Source organism: Anomaloglossus baeobatrachus, chromosome 2 (genome assembly GCF_048569485.1).
Source record: "Anomaloglossus baeobatrachus isolate aAnoBae1 chromosome 2, aAnoBae1.hap1, whole genome shotgun sequence".
NCBI classification, from domain to species: Eukaryota; Metazoa; Chordata; class Amphibia; order Anura; family Aromobatidae; genus Anomaloglossus; species Anomaloglossus baeobatrachus.
Window position 1 is genome coordinate 433,456,491 of NC_134354.1, and position 21,248 is coordinate 433,477,738.

The 21,248-nt window shown below is 44.1% G+C and overlaps 1 protein-coding gene across 4 annotated transcripts in view; it reads right to left on the reverse strand.

Annotated features, from left to right (window-relative positions):
• BCAS3 (BCAS3 microtubule associated cell migration factor) overlaps positions 1-21,248 on the reverse strand; it is a 1,792,248-nt gene that overhangs the window by 1,488,595 nt on the left and 282,405 nt on the right. For all 4 annotated transcript variants that reach the window (XM_075336241.1, XM_075336239.1, XM_075336242.1 and 1 more), the window contains exons 9-10: positions 16,758-16,865; positions 2,413-2,489 (exon numbers count right to left, since the gene is read on the reverse strand). In XM_075336241.1, coding sequence (XP_075192356.1) covers positions 2,413-2,489; positions 16,758-16,865 — 185 coding nt within the window. The remainder of the gene's footprint in view (positions 1-2,412; positions 2,490-16,757; positions 16,866-21,248) is intronic.

Consider the following 21,248-nt stretch of genomic DNA (forward strand, 5'->3'; position numbering starts at 1 on the left):
GCATCCGGCCGCCGCATGCGGTTTTTGCCACTGCGCATGCTCAGTAGCATGCCGCAAGCGGCAAAAACCGGACTGGCCACAAAGGAAAAACTTATGCAAAGGATGCGGTGTTTTCACCGCATCCGTTGCATAGCTTGCACAGCCGGATTGAGCCGCAGAGCTCAAGCCGGATGTGTGAAAGTAGCCTAAGAGAAAGATGTATAGCAGAGCATGGGTGGGTGACCCAGCACTCAGCATCAGCTGGGTACTGAGGACAAGATAGATATCAGAATATATGAAATCTGGGTTCTGAGGGATATCAGAGCCTGGGAAAGCTGGGTGCTGAAGGAAAAATGTATAGCAAAGCATGGGAAAGCTGGGTGCTAATGGAAAGAACCTCTTTCCCTCAGCACCCAGCTTTCCCTTCCCATGCTTGTATCTTTGTCCCCCATCCTGGTATATAGCCTTATCCATCTTTTTTTTTTTTTCTGTACATTATATTTGTACTATAAATAATATTATAGATTTATTCATGTTGCATCTAAAAACGGTAGTTGTTTTTTTAATGGTGCACAAGTTTTGGTATCTTTAAGAAGGTTTTTTTGGCTCTTTTAGTATTAATTCTGTTTTTTTAGTATCTAAATTTTAAAAATGCCACACGTGTACACATTCACACAAATGCAGCCATATACACTAGATTTCTCTTTATATACTGTATATGTGAGCATTTTGTACACACTGTATATACAAAGAAATAAGAAAGTTGGATGTCTGACAGCAAACAATGAAGATGAGGAGGGTGGGCCACCATCACAGGACATCAGTGAGGCATATCATCAGTTACAGGGCTGTGGGGGAGGGGGTAGAAGAGTGCAGCTGTGGGGGAGGGGCCAGGACAGTGCAGCTGTGAGAGGCAAATAGGAGAATAGAAGAGGGTAGTGGTGGAAGGGGGCATGCGAGTGCAGCTGTTAGGGAGGGGGCAGGAGAGTGCAGCTGTGGGGGAGGGGGCAGGAGAGTGCAGCTGTGGGGGAGGGGGCAGGAGAGTGCAGCTGTGAGAGGCAAATAGGAGGATAGAAGAGGATAGTGGTGGAGGGGGCATGCGAGTGTGGCTGTGGGGGAGGGGGCAGGACAGTGCAGCTATGGGGGAGGGGGCAGGAGAGTGTAGCTGTGGGGGAGATAGGCAGGATAGTGCAGCTTTGGAGGAGGTGGGCAGCATAGTGCAGCTGTCGGGGAGGGGGGCAGGATAGTACAGCTGTGAAATCCAAATAGGAGGATAGAAGAGGGCAGTGGGGCTAGAGTCATCATTCAGGGAGCTCCAGTACTCACTTCAGTTCGCATTGTGTTCCTCTGGAGCCTCCTGCTATTGCCGACTACAGAGCAATGGCAGTGCAGGATGGTGGGATACAAACTTCTCAGAAGTCTCTCATATCTGCAGCAGTTCCTGCACAGGCCTGAGACTCCACAGCAGCTCCATGCTGGTGGGAGGGACTTACTTCCGGTAGGTGGGGCTTACTCCTGCGAGGCTCCGGAGCAATGAGTGTAGGTAGGGGATGCCTGTGCTCAGCATTTCTCCCCTCTCCTCATCGATGAAGCATGCAGCATATGTGCTGTATGCTGGAGGAGAGACTGTCAGGGGCCCAGTAGGGGATCCATCACCAGCAGATGCTCAAAGCCAGCGGCCAAGTGATCACTGTGACCATAATCCTGCCACCTCTCAGCCACCGGCTTCAGTGGAAAGAGGTAGGCGGGATTATGGTCGTGGAGAGCAGGAAATAAGCAATTGATTAAGTAGCTGGAACAAATGTGAGATCCAGAACAACTGCTGCCTCCTGTGACTCCTGTGTGGAGACACCTGCGACGACGATTGTTCCGGTCCTGATTGGTATAATGCAGAGCTCTCCTAGTTCGTGCTCTGCTGCAAATGCATCAACTGTAGTAAAACCGTGTCGGCGCTGGCCCCTGCATAGTAACACGATCGTCACGGGTCTGCGGGTACTCAGGCTGCACCAAGGAGCCTCAGGGGCCGCATGCGGCCCGCATGTTTGAGACCTCTGGTTTATACTCCTCATACTACATCACAATTTATTTACATACCGTAGGGCACAGAAAACTTATTTGAGAGGATGAATTTTACATATACACACATATGCATGTATATATATATGCATGTGTGTGTCTATGTGTATATATATATATATATATACACACACACACACATGCATATATATATATATATATATATATATATATATATATATATATATATATATATATATATATTATAAGGCATTAATAAAATTACAAAGTAATATATACATTAATGTAGTACAGTAGTGCATCACAATGAGTAGGCTCCTCATTGATATATACAAATCATAAAAGATTGCATATCAATATAGCAATGCCCAGACTTTATCAACTCTGCATACTTACTTGTCACAAAAAACTTCTTAGTAAATGTGCAGCTATCAAAAGCAGCAATTTTTTCTTGCAACACGACCACAAGCACTCTGTAAGACAAAGTAATGAATATCAAAACACAGTACGAGAGAAATGTTTTATCTGCAAACATAAAGTTATGATATGAGCACAGTAGGCTTCCTTCACACCAGGCATTGTAGACTCCATCATTTCCACTTATAATAAGCAATCTTTTATTCTGGTAAAATGACGAACGCCCTAATGGAAACTCATTGGACCCCATTGTAGTCATCGGCTCCATCTGGCTCAGTTGGTTTGCTATGTGAGAGATTGCTTCTATGCATAAATTCCATTTTCTGTCCCAATAGCAAAACAGAAAAACAAAATTCAAAATGATAGTGTGAACTCTACGTTAAAGGGGTTGTGCAGTTTAATAAAACTGATGACCTAAACCTAAGACCAGTCATCAATTGCAGATTAGTGGGGTCTGACACAATCTTCCCCCATAATCAACTGTTTTCAGCTCGCTATTGGTCACATATATATAGAGCTAGAACAGCATAGCTCCATTATCTGTGTAGTATCCCAGGCCAAGAAATGCAACAGCTGAAAGGTGCGGGTGTCTAGTGTCAGACCTCCGCCGCCGAGTGTCAAACCATTCACTGCATTCACAGTCTCCTCCAGGTCCGCCAGTTTCCTCCCGCATTTAAAAGACATACTGATAGGGAATTTAGATTTATGAGATGCAATAGGAACAGTGATGATCACGTCTGTAAAATAATAGAAGCAACGCAAAATAAATGAATAATTACAAACTCCTTGCAGGGTTGTACTTGGTGGAATTGAAACCCAAAACCCCAGTTCTGCAAAGCAACAGTGCTAACCACTAACCATGGTGCAGCCCGAGTAAAGCTCATCATCATAAGACAATCCTGGACAGCCCCTTTAAACTGTTTTCATATAGATATCAAAATCTGATTGACTAGAAAGTAGAGCTGAGTGAACCCGTGGAAGTTCGGTTTGGCGGGTTCAACTGAACCTTAGATAAAGTTCTGTTCTGGACCCGGACTTGACCTGAACCCCATTGGAAGTCACTGATTGTGTGTCGCCCTGGGCAAGCCAGGGGACGCAGGTAACAACACACACGCACCCCACATTCCCTGCAGATACACCAGCTAACCCACAAATCCTTGTTGCCTTCCTCCAGAGGCTGATGATTCACACCAGGGGGTGGAGCCAGGCGGTTGGTGTCCGCCCACCAAGGAGTTCACAGCTCTGGAGGCAGGAAGTTCCAGGCAGTTTTTAGCCCAGGCAGGGCTCAAGTGAAGTCAGCTCAGGGACGAGCTTGAGAAAACAACAGAGTGTAGCTCAGGAGGGAGCTAGAGTGAAGTGAAACATCAGTGAAAGTGACAGAAAGCCTGAAGTTAGTCTGTGGCTGTGTGCCCAGACGGAGTCAGCAAGGTCAGCAGACGGTGGTGAAGGTCTGCAGTGGGACTGTCTGGAGGTTGCTGGAAGGACCACGGAAGCTGTGTGTACCCGGGGGTCTGGAGCAGTATACAAAGGGCAGTCAGTACCAAGGCAGGGGCTTTTCGGATCCCGGCAAGGCTTGGAGTCGCTGTAAATTGTCAAATCCGTTAGTGAAGGGGACGTAGATCCCCCAACAAGCAAGTCCTGATTGACGGCAAAGGTCCAACCACAACGGGGAAACACCGCCACCGCCAAGGCACCAGTTTCCCAGGGCCGGCGCCTGCGGGCAAAGTGTGGAGCTCCTCCGGCACAGATTGTAGTCGGGGAGCGGGTAACCGGTGGGAATCCACCGCTACCAAACAGACATTTCAAAGGTGCAGGGAAGAGACCGTCACCGCTAACTGCAGGGAACCGCAGCACCGTGAACCGTCCGAGGGACCCGTCCAACCAGCCGTTTGTTTACCGAGAACTGTGTCGTGTTTACTGGCGGAGTGAGTACCTCAGTGCCGCAAGGCACAGCGCTGCCCCTGCGCCCCTGCACCCCACTGGGCCCCGGGATCACCAACCCCTACCCACGGAGGGGCAATACAACAACTGGCTGCTCCGCCTCACCATCCCCGGGATCCCCATATAGAGCAGCGGTGGTGTACACTCAATCACCACAACCGTGGGTGGCGTCACGGACAATAAACAATCTCCCAAACAATCTTCCCCTTTTCACTCACGGGCGAGGAGTGCCGCTCGAGAAACCCCCGGGATCCAGCCTACAGCTCGAGCCACCACTGAGCAGCAGCCGCCGGACCCGAGCAGAAGGGGGTGAGCGTGGTGTGCCGACACCCTCCTCCCCGCCCGCGACAACTGGGCATTTCGGGTCTCCACCCACATACAGCCAGCCATAAACAGAGAACTTCCGGGGGAGGATGGCGGGGTTTTAATTTATCTGTTTTGTTGCACACTACATGTGATCACGCTGTTGTTACACCCACTGCCAGCAATTTAGAGACTGCAAGCAGCTCGCACTGGGCTGAGCACCAAGTGTACAAGAGCACAGTGCTGCTTGCTGGAGTGGATAGCTCCAGATAGTGAAAAAAGAACCTGAAATCCAAACTTGAACACTGATTTCTTCTTTGTAAAGTCGCTAAGTGTGACGGTGGCTTTAGAGGTGCTCTTGCTGCAACTTCCAAAGATTGGAGATAACTTCATCCCTGGAGATTACGACAATGATGCAGGAAGACAATGGGCTACCATGGAGGATGAGGCCTAATAAAGGCTGGCCCATTGAATAAAGATACCATATTATTTAAAATGCACTATTTAAAAGGGGAACTGTCATCTGTCCAACCTCTCCTATATCGCCAATATATATCCGCTCCACACTATTTCTGCATTCTAACTATCTCCTACTTGTGGCTAAAGGCTACTTTACACACTGCGATATCGGTCCCGATATCGCTAGTGTGGGTACCCGCCCCCATCTGTTGCGCGACACGGGCATATCGCTGCCCGTGCCGCACAACATAGCCCACAGCCGTCACACATACTTACCTGTCCGGCGACGTCGCTGTGACCGGCGAACCGCCTTCTTTCTAAGGGGGCGGTCCGTGCGGCGTCACAGCGACGTCACTGAAACGTCACTGAACCGCCGCCCAATAGCAGCGGAGGGGCGGAGATGAGCGGGACGTAACATCCCGCCCACCTCCTTCCTTCCGCATAGCGGCCGGGAGGCAGGTAAGGGGAGCTTCCTCGTTCCTGCGGCGTCACACGCAGCGATGTGTGCTGCCGCAGGAACAAGGAATAACCTCGTTACTGCTGTAGTAACGAGATTTGAGAATGGACCCCCGTGTCGCCGATTAGCGATTTTGCAAGTTTTTGCAACGATGCAAAATCGCTTATCGATGTCACACGCAACGGCATCGCTAATGCGGCCGGATGTGCGTCACGAATTCCGTGACCCCAACGACTCCGCATTAGCGATGTCGTAGCGTGTAAAGCCCGCTTTAGCAATCTCTAAATACTTTCAAAATAAAGATTTATTCAGCATCTGAGCCATAGTGGTGGTTTAGAGCAGCTAGGGCATCTAACAGCTTCCCTTCGAAAAAAAAACCTAACTAAAACACTTTTGGAATTGTTTTGGGTTTTTTTTTTTCATTCTATCTTTAAAAATTCCCCACAGTTAACCAATAAATTAAATATAACTCATGTAAAAACAAAACATGTAAATACTTTCATTTTATAGACAATCATGTTGGCTATCTCATACATAAATTTCACTTAGTATATGATTAGTTATGCAGATTCTTGTCATGTCACTGCATTGTTCCTGTTTTGCTCATAAAAATGTACATTTTCATTATTTTAATAGTATTTTGTAAATCCCTCATTGGCATTCAACACTGCCTGACTGCTTATGGGCATGCTCTACATCTGATTCAAGCATGTCTTGACTAAAATCTGATCCTAGATCTCTTCTACATATTCCCAATGTTGATGCATACTAGTTGACTCACTTGAGTATGTACACAGCTTTTGTTTAACTCTTCCCATAAGTGTTCGGTTGGATTGAGGTCTGGGGACTGTGGGAGCCAATCCAGCACCTCTACTTCATTGTCATTGAACCATTTCTTCACCAATCTTGACATATGCTTCGGGTGATTGTTTAGCTTGAACACTATGTCGTTCTTTTCATACCCATAGTACTCCAGTGTACGATGTAACTCGAATTGTAGGATACTCACGTATAGCTCAGCACTGAGACCACTATCGATCCTGGTCAAGTATTGAATGCCTTTGGCTGTGAAACAACCCCATATCATCAAGCTTCCTCCAATTAACTTGACAGTTCCTTTAATATTTCGATCTGTTAACTTTTTTTTCCCCTTGTTTCTTCCAGACCCATTTGCTCCCATCAGAGCCTAGTCTATTAACTTTCATCTCCTCACTCAAAATCACCCGTCCACTTTTCATACTTTTTTGAAAACTTGAGCCAATGCTCCTCTGACAATATTGAAATCGAGGCTTTTTCACCTTTCTGAGGGTCACCATTCCAAACTTATGTAATGTGTGTTGCTTGGTGCTTGCATAGATAACTGTGATCTCACTATTATGAAGCATACGAGCGACCTCAAGTGATATAGTTTGGCAATTTTCTTGGCTGAGAGACCACTATCAATGAGCTGGATGATGCTGTTCCTCTTTTCATGGGAAATCTTGTTTATGGCTGCTCCTCGATTCGAACCAGTGACCTTTCACTTGGGAATCAAACTAATAACAAACTGAGTTTTTAGGGAATGTGAGAACAGGTTGTAATTTGTAGAAAACAAGAAGAAAAAGATTTTTTCATCACCTGGAGCAAAACAGTAACAATGCAGTGACATGACAAGAATCTGCATAACTAATCATTTGCTAAATAGTTGAACGTCAAATTTATGTATGAGATATCCAAGATGATTGTTTATAAAATGAAGGCGGACTCACGTTCGTAGCTGTAGTGGATGGTGGGATAAGGAGCTTGAAACTCAAAAGTTCACAATATTGTTACCCTTTTGCTTGTCAATCTAATTAGTTATGACTCTTGGAAAGAGCTGTTGCTGAAAATATGATTTCAGTTTTGTAGACCCAAAAAAGGGTGACCTTTAAAGGGTTTGTACCAAGATGCAAAATGGTCCCCCTATCCATAGAATACAGAGCAGCTTTCCGAATGTTGGAGTCCGACCACTGGGACCCACGTCTATCCCAAGGGTTGTCCCAGCTGTTGGACCCCAGTCTTATGATTATTCACTCTTAATGTCATAGATTCAGGTACTTTATTTAGAGTCCTGTATCTTCACTGTAGAGCTATAGGTTACACATGCTGGACCTGAGGGTGGCTTTACATGCTACAATATCAGTACCGATATCGCTAGTATGCGACCCGCCCCCACTTTTATGTGAAACGGGCATATTGCTGCCCGTCGCGCACAAAATCGCGCACCCGCGTCACAAATACTTACCTGCATAGCGACGTCGCTGTGACCGGCGTACCGCCTTCTTTCTAAGGGGGCGGTCCGTTCGGCATCACAGCGACGTCACTAAGCGGCCGCCCAATGAAAGCGGAGGGGCGGAGATGAGCGGGGCGCACATCCCGCCCATCTCCTTCTTTCCGCATTGTGGCCGGCGGCAGGTAAGGAGATGTTCCTCGTTCCTACGGGGGTCACACACAGCGATGTTCACTGCCGCAGGAACGAGGAACAACAACGGCAAATCGATAGTATCGATAATTGGGAGCGGACCCCCATGTCAACAAGGAGCGAATTTGGACGTTTTTGCAACGATCCAAAATCACTCCTTGGAGTCACACACTACGAGATCGCTACAGCGGCCGGATGTGCATCACAAAATCCGTGACCCCAATGAGATCACTGTAGCAAAATCGTAGCGTGTAAAGCCCGCTTTAGTCTTTCTTAAACCTTATTAACAATGTTAAAAGGTATAAAAACAGTACAAAAAAAGACATGTGACTAGATTATATCCAACATTTGTATATTAATGGTTTACTGCAGAAAGTTAGATGTAGGGAGTGATGTTATACACTTGTCTCGCACTTGGTATAAGATCAATTTGGAAATCAGTGAAATATGCCAAATTAATAATTAGATGAATCAATAGCAGAAAAATTGCATGAAAATGGATTTCCAAGGATAGATTTTCACATTAGGTGTTTCCTGTTTAACACAGTAGTTATCATGTTTACAAATTTAGATCTCTGATGCGCTCTCAGGAAAGGAGACAAAATGCTGTCCTCATGTTTTTATTATTCTCCAGGGAGTAATTGATCAAGTTCAGTTAATGTGACTGTTCCGGTAGTAAGTCCCACAATATGGAGCTTGATGAATCAACCCCCTCTGTCTCCATTTCCTTTGTCATTTCCTACTTGCTGCAAAGTCATAATGTTGTTGCACATTACTGCAGTGATGGAAATGTGTCCTGTCGCCTATGCAGCAAATGTATAATATACTTATCATACCCAACTTTCTATAACAATCCAAAACAGGATGAAAGAAAGCTATACAGATAAAAACCGCCCTTCTACAAAAATCCAGACTAATCCAATGCTATGGGAAACAAAAGCAAAGTTCTTTTTTTTTTTTTTTGCAATTGCACTGTATTTGGATTTTTTTTCCCATTTTCCAGTACATTATATGATAAATTTAATGCTGTCATTCAAAAATACAACTCATCCTGCAAAAAACAAGCCTTCATATGGCAAGATTGATGGAAAAATAAAAAAGGTGACGGCTCTCGGAAGAAGGGGAGGAAAAAAAAACTACGGAAAAACGGGCACGGGGGTGAAGGGGATAAAAGAGCTTACTGGTGGTGGGCAGCAGCTTATAAGGGACAAATCTGGTGACAGGTTCCCTTTAAGCTATGTTTTACTATTAATATTGAATATCTACTATATTCATATTATTGACGGAAACATAAAAAAGTTATGGTTCTTGAAAGGGGAGGAAAAAAACAAAAACGGAAAATCGACGGTGGTGAAGGGGTTCAGTTGGATACATAAAGAGTTTGCCCACTTCATTAACATTGATGTTCTATTCTTAGAATAGGTAATCAACATCTAATTGGCAGGTGTTCCGACAACAGCACCACCACCGATCCGCTGTTCTCAGTCCCGGCGGCCATAGCAGGCAGCTGGAAATGCTCAGTTCCGGAGCTGCCTCGTCAACTGATAGTGGCTTTAACCGTGTACTGGACATCTGCCTCCTATTTATTTAAATGGGAGGCGGATGTGCAGTACCCAGCCGAGGCTGCTATCAGTTGACGGGGCATCTCTGGAATTGGGCATTTCTAGCTGCCTGTTACGGCTGCCGGGACCGAGAACAGCTGATCGGCGTGGGTGCGAGGTGTCAGAACCCTGCTAATGAGACATTGATGACCTACCAGATGGATAGACCATCAATGTTAACCCTAGAACGCATACCTGGGGCCTCGCAGGCCTGCTAGGTCATTTGTTTTCTATGGTAGATTGAATTGCTTGCGCGTTCTAGGGTTGAAGAAAACTATTTACCAGGATTTTAAAATATATCCTAAAGCAAGTGCTATACTGGCATTAACAGGCTGATTCTATACATACTTTTAGTTGTCAGCTAGGATGTATAATTTTTGAAACACAAGCAAGTAAATTTCATAAAATGAGCAGCTTTCTGAATGACAGCAGCTGCTGATCAGCTGATAGCTGGGGTGGGTTTTCATAGTTATTCCCGCCCCCCTGCTTCTCTATCCTCCCTGTTATTTATGCTAATTATATTATAGAATCATTTTACTGACTGGACGGACCTGTGCTGATGTCATACGCATGTGACCAGAAGGGCGGAGCCTTAGCCAACAGAAAAATAATGTTGCTTCCTGGTATCAGCTATGTTGGCTGAGGGCCCGCCCCTTCTGGTGACATGGGTACGATATCAGCACTTCTAGTCAGTTAGTAAAATGATTCTATAAAAAATTAGCATAAATAACGAGGAGGACAAACAGGCTAGGGGGCAGGAATCACTATGAATACCCACCCCAGCTATTAGCTGATCGGCAGTTGCTGTCATTCAAAAAGCTGCTCATTTTACAAACTTTACTTGTTTCAAATCTATACATCCTAGCTGACAACTAAAGGTATATATAGAATCAGCATGATAGTGCCAGTATAGCACTGGTTAAAGGTTATATAGGAAAATCCTGGTGATTGGTGCACTTTAAAGTAGTGGTCAACCCTGTTAGTTTAAAAGTGCACACTGCTCTACAAATCACAGCTTCACCAAATTACTTGCTAGTGATTAGCTGACTACAAGGCTATCCCAATTCTAGTTTGTTTGTTTTTTTAAACTAAAAAGTTCACTTTTTCTAATATACTATTTTTTATCAATTCAATGAAATTTTAAAGTTCTGTGCTTGCTGTCATTCAATAAGAACCAGTACTTTTTACTTCCATTTTATCTGCTGAAAGTGAACAGTAAAGGTTCAGATTCAAGAAACGCAATCTAAAAAATTGTATAACTTTGACATTATACTAAAATAACATTGTTGAATTTTAACCAGATCTGTCCAAAAGGCTAATACTGTATAGTTTATATAGATGCAGCACAGTATGGAATATAGTGTAGGCATAGACGGGGACAAAAAAAGTTCTGAAAAATAGGTGAATATGAGTTATACATGGAAAGTGCCTTCCTCACAGTGATTGACAGGCTGCTGTCTATTCAGACAACCCTTTCATGAAAAAGAAAAGGCCTTGATGGCAGTGATAGGGGGACACAGAAGCAATTTAATTAAAATGAGGCATGTGCCCAAAAATATACAGGCTGTATACCGTATTTTTCGGACTATAAGACGCACTTTTTTTCCCCCCAAATGTTGGGGGAAAGTGGGGGGGGTGCGTCTTATTGTCTGAATGTAGGGCTGCGGGGAATGAGGGTCATCGGGGGCATGAGCAGGCTGCAGCAGAGCCTGCCGTGACCATGTGGGCCCGATCATTTCATATGCACGCCCATCCTCCCGCCCATATTTCAGCGCTGAAGCTGGCACTGACAGGTGGGCGGGATGATGGGCGGGGGATGCGCGCATACTAAACAGCCAGCCCGCATGATCACCCCTGGCAACTACAGCCTGGAGTGATCATGTGTGGCTGTATTCACTGCCCCCCGCGCATCATCATCAGTGCGGGGTGCAGTGAATCAGTATACTCACTGACAACGATCCCTTCAGCATCGCGATCTCCTCCTGTCTGCCGGCCGCAACTGTGTGGAGACTAGCGGTGCTCACAGCGATGACGTCATCGCTGTGCGCACGTGTCCACACAGCCGCGGCCGGCACAGACAGGACGACATTGCGATGCTGCAGGGATCATGGCCATCTCTACACAGGTCAGCAGCGCTGCTGCCGGCACAGACAGTAGGAGGAGCGATGCTGCGTGGAGTGAGGAAAGGTGAGTATAAATGTTTATTTTTTTTTGTGCCACAGGATGCAGGACATATAGCAGGATAGGGGTATATAGCAGGATGGGGCCATATAGCAGGATGGGGGTATATAGCAGGATGGGGGTATATAGCAGGATGGATGGGGGTATATATCAGGACGGATGGGGGTATATAGCAGGATGGGGGTATATATCAGGATGAGGGCATATGACAGGATGGCAGTATATAGCAGGATAGGGGTATATAGCAGGATGATGGCATATACCAGGATTGGAGTATATAGCAGGATAGGGGTATATAGCAGGATGTCTGGGGGTATATATCAGGATGGATGGGGGTATATAGCAGGATGGGGGTATATAGCAGGATGAGGGTATATACCAGGATGGCAGTATATAGCAGGATAGGGGTATATAGCAGGATGATGGCATATACCAGGATGGGGATATACAGCAGGATGGGGGTATATAGTAGGATGGGAGCACATAGCAGGATGGGGGTATATAGCAGGATGGGGGTATATAGCAGGATGGGAGCACATACCAGTTTGGGGGTATATAGTAGGATGCGGCCATATGCCAGGATGGGGTATATTGCATGATGCGGCCATATGCCAGGATGGTGTATATAGCAGGATGGGAGCACATATCAGGATGGCGGTATATAGCAGGATGGGGGCTATACCAGGATGAGGGACATATATATATATATATATATATATGTATATATATATATACAAGGCAGGAGGATCATTACCAGGATGGGGTACCTTAGTAGAGAATTTGGGGACCCCCATAATAGTGTCAGCAACAGATCCTTGCCCCATAACAGGGTGTTATGACCACATTTTTTGCTTAAAATTTTATTTTCCTATTTTCCTTCTCTAAAACCAGGGTGCGTCTTATGGTCCGTTGCGTCTCTTATAGTCCAAAAAATATGGTAAGTTATTTCTCTCTATTACATGAACATTTGCAGTTCAAGCAAAAACTGGTGAATGGAGACCAAGGTAACAAGTTCATTTGGAGAATCTCGGGATATATTTTCTTAAACAATGTGAACCAAGTATATGTTGATTCGATTATTTTCTACGCTGGTAAAGTGATATACTGTATTAATAAACACACTTCTGAGTATCAGGGAATAACAGCACTGTGGAGTTACATACAAATACACACAGTGCATAGGTTATATGGGTTTTTGGAAAGATATTCTGAATGTTGGAAACTTTTGTTTAGAGGAAAACAAAAAAAACGTCCAGATGAAAGACAGCACGACGTTCCTCTCTGATTATCAAATTTCATGCTCTTGAGTTACATGTTTACAGTTCTGTACAAACAGACCAAGGAAACATGACATAAATGGGAAAACATATTTGCTCTTGTTGACCAATATGTTAGAAAATCAAAGTCACATTTCTGCTTGACAAAAAGCAGAAATAGGGCAAGAAAATCATACCAAGTGAAATAACGCAACAGCTTAATTCAATTTAAGTCTGGGAAACCGCTGTCAATATGACAGCTTCAATCAATCGCTAATAATTTAACATTTCACCAATGTGTACATTTCTTTTAAAAGGAACAGACTGTCCAACATTTCAGAACAGCCCAAATTGGAAGGCTACTGTTTCAAAGTATGACTTTTCAATCTTTAGATTTCAATATTTAGGAGATAGGATTATTCTAGCCAAACAACAAATATATTAAGACCTTGCTCCCCAGGCAAGAGCAACTGGACTAATGTTTTAAAATGGATGGAAGGACTTAATATGTCACTCTGCTCAATGTTATCTGTCTCCAACTTTACTGATACTACTGCCCACTCTCTGTGCCCTTCTTAAGGCTGGAACTCATTTTCCACTGCCGCAATACACCTTTGCACCTTCCCCCATTTTTCTTTATAAATGTTTTGGCATATTTTTGAACTTTGTTACATTCAGTTTTATTATTATTTGTGTTTTTAAGTACCTTTGTACACTGAGAAACCACAATATATTGCCTAATTCTTTATGCTAACTAGATTTGTATAAAAAAAAAAAAAATATTCCTATGCTGAGATATTATTATAAATGTGACCCTGATATATATTGTTATTTGCAGAGGAAAGGCCACTTTACACACAGCGACATCGCTAGCGATGTCGCTGGTGAAAGCACCCGCCCCCGTCGGTTGTGCGTCACGGGAAAATCACTGTCCGTGGCGCACAACATCGCTAACACCCATCACACATACTTACCTTCCTAGCGATGTCGCTGTGGCCAGCGAACCGCCTCCTTTCTAAGGGGGCGGTTCGTGCGGTGTCACAGCGGCGTCACTAAGCGGCCGCCCAATAGAAGCGGAGGGGCGGAGATTAGCGGCCGTAACATCCCGCCCACCTCCTTCCTTCCTCATTGCCGGCGGCCGCAGGTACGATCTTGTTCCTTGTTCCTACGGTGTCACACATAGCGATGTGTGCTGCCGCAGGAACGACGAACAACCTGCGTCCTGCAACAGCAACGATATTTGGGATTAGAACGACGTGTCAACGATCAACAATTAGGTGAGTAATTTTGATCGTTAGCGGTCGTTCGTGCGTTTCACGTGCAACGACGTCGCTAACGAGGCCGGATGAACGTCACGAATTCCGTGACCCCAACGACATCTCGTTAGCGATGTCGTTGCATGTAAAGCCCCCTTAAGGATCTATTGGATCCAAAATGTGTCATCTGTTTCCCTTTTAATGAACTCCTAACCATGGAATTTTAAAGTGTGAAATGACGTTTTGGAATTTTTTATCGTTTGGGATTGCTGGATTTTTCTTGGATTTTTTTGGATTGCTTCTTCTGGTGACCAGCTGGACTGATCCGTGCATCCCCTTCTCTATACCAGGAATTGCAGATGGTGGTGGAGTGGCTGATAAGTATTTTTTTGTTATTTGCTTATGATAAGTGAGTATACAGAAGAAATAGATTGGGCTAAAAGCTGCTACTTTCAGAGGTAACACATTTCACTGCCTGTTTTATTACAGGAGTAAGGGGCACTTTGCACACTACGACATTGCAGGAGCGATGTCGGTGGGGTCAAATTGAAAGTGACGCACATCCGGCATTGCAGGCGATATCGTAGTGTGTAAATCCTAGATGATACGATTAACAAGCACAAAAGCGTCGTAATCGTATCATCGGTGTAGCGTCGGCGTAATCCATAATTACGCTGACGCGATGGTCCGATGTTGTTCCTCGTTCCTGCGGCAGCACACATCGCTGTGTATGAAGTCGCAGGAGCGAGGAACATCTCCTACCGGCGTCACCGCGGCTCCTGTAGGATATGCGGAAGGAAGGAGGTGGGCGGGATGTTTACATCCCGCTCATCTCCACCCTTCCGCTCCTATTGGCTGCCTGCCGCGTGACGTCGCAGTGACGTCGCACGCCAGGTGAGTACATGTGAAGCTGCCGTAGCGATAATATTCGCTACGGCAGATATCACAACATTATCGCAGCTGCGACGGGGGGCGAGGACTATCGCGCTCGGCATCGCAGCATCGGCTTGCGATGTCGCAGCGTGCAAAGTACCCCTAAGTGTTTCTGATATATCTTTAGCCCTCTGAGATAAATCAAGTCAGTGATACATGAGTACCAGCAGCCCCTGATTTGTAATGAGCTCACAAGACTGTTGACAAGGCAGAAACACTCACTTGTGTTTTATTTACAAAAGTGAGTATTTCTGCCACATCTCCAGCCCTCTAAGCTCAGCATAAATCAAGTCAGTGATGTAGGAGCTCCATCAGCCACTGAACGTAAATATCACTGACGTGATTTATGATAATATCACAGGATTAGTAAGTCCATAGTGTTTCATTTGCATACTCATTATCATAAGTGACTTGTGCTTCCCACTCTCACCCCTGACCAAGAGCTATGGTATGTACCAACAGGGAGCAGCTCTGTATGTTCAGACACAGCCATTAAACAGTACATAGCAGAGGCACATTTATAAGATTATCTCAGCACAGCAACAATTTTAAACACATCCAATTGTGGAATTTATTATTTTTCCAAGATCTATTAATTAAAATATACTTTTCTGAGGGACAACCCTTTTAATGCTGTTTTCAGGATTTCCTAAGTATTTTACAGGTCATGGAATTATTATCAAGGTATCAGCAATTGACTCAAGGGTGCTTTACATGCTGTGACATCGCTACCGATATATCGTCGGGGTCACGTCATAGTGACGCACATCCGGCGCCGTTAGCGACATCACAGCGTGTGACACCAAGGATCGACGATAAACGATCGCAAAATAGTTCAAAAACGGTGATCATTGACACGTCGTTCCTTCCCTTAACATCGCTGCTGCCACAGGTACGATGTTGTTCGTCGTTCCTGCGGCATCACACATCGCTATGTGTGACACCGCAGGAACGACGAACATCTCCTTACCTGCGTCCAACGGCAATGCGGAAGGAAGGAGGTGGGCGGGATGTTACGTCCCGCTTATCTCTGCCGCTACGCTTCTATTGGCCGGCCGCTTAGTGACGGCGCTGTGACGTCGCTATGACGCCGAATGCACCTCCCCCTTGAAGGAGGGATTGTTTGGCGGTCACAGTGACGTCGTTGACAAGGTATGTGCGTGTGACGCTGCCGTAGTGATAATGTTCGCTACGGCAGCGATCACCAAATGTCGCACGAACGACAGGGGCAGGTGCTATCGTGCTTGACATCACTAGGAATCGCTAGCGATGTCGCAGCGTGTAAAGCACCTTTTACTTTCTCTAATCTGTGCAATAATAAGAAAATCTTGAAACCATGACCCGTTGTATGGCCACGAAAAAAGGAGTTTGGGAAATTCTGGCATAGAGTTTCAAAGTTTGCTTTTCCCATGAAATGCCAAAGTCTCCGATTTATTAAAAATTAGTTTATTTTTTTTATTACTTACTTGATATGAGGCTTAAACTTTAATATCTTACCTTTTGTTACAATGCAAATCATAGATTGGTGTCTTGAACTGGATTGATTTCACCATCTCTCCAGTCCGCAAAGAGTATAAATCCACACAGCAAAATGGTTGGCTTGTGCTAAAATATATAAATAAAATGTGTATTAAAACACCGTACCATATATAGATTAGTATACATGTAGCATACATTATTTTACAGTTTCATCCATTTCTTTCATTTCGAGATTTTAGCTATATAATCTGAAGACAGTATCCTGTAAGGGTTAACATTCAGATTACAGCCAGGTGTCTCTTATCACAAAGTTTATTTTTTATTATTTGCAACATTTGTTTAAGCTTCCTGGCTTTATCATGAGCCTTGACCTGAAGTCCGACTCTGCCCCCTTCTATCATTAGCAGCTTCTGTGTATGAAAATGTATACTGAAAGCCTGGTGTGGGCGGGTGAGGCTTGTTTGCTCTGGTATATATACACGTGGTCAAAATTGTTTTATTTATTATTACTTTTGTCAGATTCAAGTTATTTCTGTGACCATTGTGGGTTTTTCTTTCATTAAACGAGGGGTACCAACAATTTTGACCACGTGTGTATAAAAACTTAAAACTTTTATTATATCACAATGGCTGCAGCCAGTAAATTAAGGCTGCTTTCACACTTGCGTTGTTTTGCATTAGGCTACTGTCACACTTGCGTTGTGCGGCATCCGTTGCAATTCGCCGGCTTGTATGAACAACGGATTGTAACGTTTTGTGAGCAGCGGAATCCTTTTGTTTTCACTGTGCATGCTCAGCTCTTGTGTTTAAGCATTAAAATCAATGTCTCTCTCTCTCTTTCTCTCGGCGGCTGAACGATCAGCTGATCGGCTGGCGGTGGCTTTTGTGAACGATCAGCTGATCGCCCGGCTAATTATTTATACATTTTTAGATTAGTTTTTTCAAAGTTTGGAATGGGGAAAGTGGGGATGGCACTGTTGGAATCCGATGGTGCCTGAGTGAACTTTGTTAGTGATTGTCAAAGTAGCAAAAAATGTTTTTTTTCTCTTTTTTATCGTACAGAGACAAGAAAAACAAAAATAAAACTTAACATTTATTAAGTGCTTATTATGAGGTGAAAAAGGTCACTGATAAAAAAGTGAATATTAAAAATAAACACATATGGCCCTTGGTCACCAAGCTCCAATGGACCAATACCAAATGTGAGGCACCAAAAATTCCTATAAACATACAAATTTCACCATATTTAATGGCTGGACAGAATCCAAAGCCTCATCTCTCTCTACCTTTTTCTCTTATCCTGGTTCTAAATTCTTTTCGGGCTTTGCCCTCTCTTTCTATGTTCTGTATTCTACCCATGTTGGGTTGGTTCATAAAAGGATTAAAATGGGACTGACTCGAGCAGTTGTAGTTATTAGATATGTACAGGAGAGCGGAAGGGTGGGATATATGTCAATGTTAAATATTTGAAATCTGTTTTTCTGCTCTTTGTGGAACAGTGGTTATTTTGTATGTTCTCGTGTCGGTCTTTAAAATAAAGAATTTAAAAAAAAAAAAAAAGAATCCAAAGCCTCACACCCGCAGGAACCGCCCCCAGGAGGAGGGTTTTGGAAAAATATCAGATGGGAAGGTGAAAAAAACCAAAACCAATTATAACAGCCTAAGAAGCCATTTTTTAAAACATAAATGGATCTTGCCAAATAGGAATGGTCTCGCCAAAACATCAGACGGGCTCATAGATAATCCAAGCTTGGGGCTCCACGATTTTCAGACGTGTCATATAATGCCTTTCCTTGGTTAATTAATTGCAGATACACGCATGCTACCAACGCGTTTCATTGATGTAACTCTTCAGGGGAGTCATCACAAATATTAAATGCTCTGCATTCTGTCAGTGCAAATCATGCTACTGACCATGGTACAAAAATGCCCCCAATGGATGCATGTGTCCTTCAGACCGGACAAATTCAAAAGTGCGACAGAAACGTGTACTTCCCTGAGAAGTCCGTGTTCAAGGTCCGTGTACATACACTCTTGTACGATCCCTGAACTTTACAGTTCATGTTCAATCATCACTATTCACGTGAAGAAATAAAGCATTCTGCACAACTGGTGACTGCCACCCATTCATTGTTTTTGCTGCCTGGACATACCTGCACAAGCCAAGAAAAAAGTGGTCGAAGCTAAACAATCTTAAAATGAAACAGATTTATCAAACTACATGAACCACTATGATTAATTTGGCATATTTTAAGACTGTCTAGTCTGAGTTTACACTGTTCAAATTAAAAAGTATTGATAAATCTGCCCAATTGACGATGACAAAGAAGGGGTCTGGCTTAGCTATTGAAATAAGCTAGTCTGTCAGCCCCACTGTACACAGTGTAGTAATATGACTACACAGGAGCCAGTGTCCTGTGTAGGACACAAACCAGAGGAGGACCTGTTGTAGCTGGAGACTGGGGCACCTTTCAGACATGCAATATATTAGTAACTGGCACAACATTTCACTACAAACCCATTTAATGTTATAACATTTACAAACCACTTTAGAATAATACAAAGCTGATGCAAGCTTAGTGATGACGCTACATACAACCCAATCAGTAGTTATATACCAAAAAAAGCAAACCATACTAGTCAATGAGCGCAAGCAGCTTTTTATGTTGTAGAATCAAAGCTACAGGAGACTCCTTGTATGTAAAACTTGTTAACTTTCCCATTTCCATGGCTCCAGAAGGAATATGATGATGATAATAATAAGTATACACCACATCCTGAAAACATTTTACTGTAGTGGTAATTTGCAATAAAACAGATAATCAGGCAAACATTAAAACTGGAAGATAATGTTCTGAAACGTCGATTGACAACAGGCGTCCTGTACACAAAGCAGCTGTGGGTTGCCAAATACTGACACACAGAAGACAAGGGTCCCCTGTAATTGCTCACAAGGGGGAGAAACCTGGTATAACGTGTAATCATTTCATAATATGGTACAGAGCCATCTTGTCTGGGAATTAGGAAATACCACTAACATACTCAATAGGAAGAGCACAGCACTTAACTCAACAATGTATGCAACTTTTTCCTCATTTTCACTGACATCCACATAAAGCAGACAGAATGCCAAACAATATTACTTTTCTCTGTCCTAATTTTATTCACAAAATGGTTTAAATTAAAATGGAAATGAACTCACAATACAGCTTTTCCATCCAATTACGGCCATATAAATTGAAATTGTCTCGCCCATATCTCTATAATGTACAGAGCTAAAACCTCCTCAACATAGAAAAAAAAAAGAACTGTATGGAAAGACCAGACATTTTGCTCAATCTCAGTAGGGACCTATTTACAAGTATGTGGACCTTTTCAGCACAATCTACAAATCCATAAGGTAAAGGTGTCCATACTCCTAAGATGAAAGTAGCCTAAAATGGGCAAGAATTTCAATAGATTGTCCCTTTAAAAATGGCCAAAGATGAAGAACTGATGGCTAAAAAAATGTTTGTCATGTTAAATTTTTTGTCCGATGAAAATTTGGTCAGATAATTACTGCTGATTTCTAGCCACAATGCATAAACACAATGGGCCGGATCCGTTAAGACTAGAGATGAGCGATGTTCGAGTTTCGCCAATTTCATGTTCGAGTGATTTTAGGGGGGTGTTCGAGTCGTTCGACGAACTCGAACGATTTGCTAAAAGTTCCGCAGTTCGAGTTACGTTCGAGAACGGTTCAAGCACCAAAAGCGTGGCTTTTCACAGTAAGTATGTGCACACCTTTCGTATCTGCATGCGTCCTGCATCCCCAGCACAATCCCTCTCTCTTTCCTACTCACCGATCACGGGCGTCTTGCTGCATGGCTGTCACAAATCTCCAGCGGCATTTCCTCTTTTGAAAATGGCTGCCCCTTCATTATTCAATCAGTTAGTCCGTGCTTTCCCCGCCCACCGGCGCCCATGATTGGTTGCAGTCAGACATGCCCCCATGATGAGTGACAGCTATCTCACTGCTACCAATCACAGCCGCCGGCGGGCGGCTCTATATCGTGCAGTAAAATAAATAAATAATAAAAAAAAAGTGGTATTGTCAGGATGGAGAGCGCCACCCTAACAATATCACCCGGCAGCCGCCTGGAATTGCCGCATCCATTAGATGCGGCAGTCCCGGGACTCTACCCAGCTCATCCCGAATTGCCCTGGTGCAGTGGCAATCGGGGTAATAAAGAGTTAATCATGGCAAGCGTCTCCCCGAGATACCTTCCATGATTAACCTGTAAGTGAAAGTAAATAAACACACACAACGAAAAATCCATTATTTGGAATAAAATACCAAAAAACACCCTCTTTTATTAAAATCCCCAAATACCCCTCCAGGTCCGAAGTAATCCACACGACACTGTCAGCTCTGCTACATGAAGACAACAGGGAGCACCATAGAAAACGATCGCTGTGTTCTCTCCACATAGCACCTGAAGTGAATAGCGCTGTCACCAGAGACTTCAG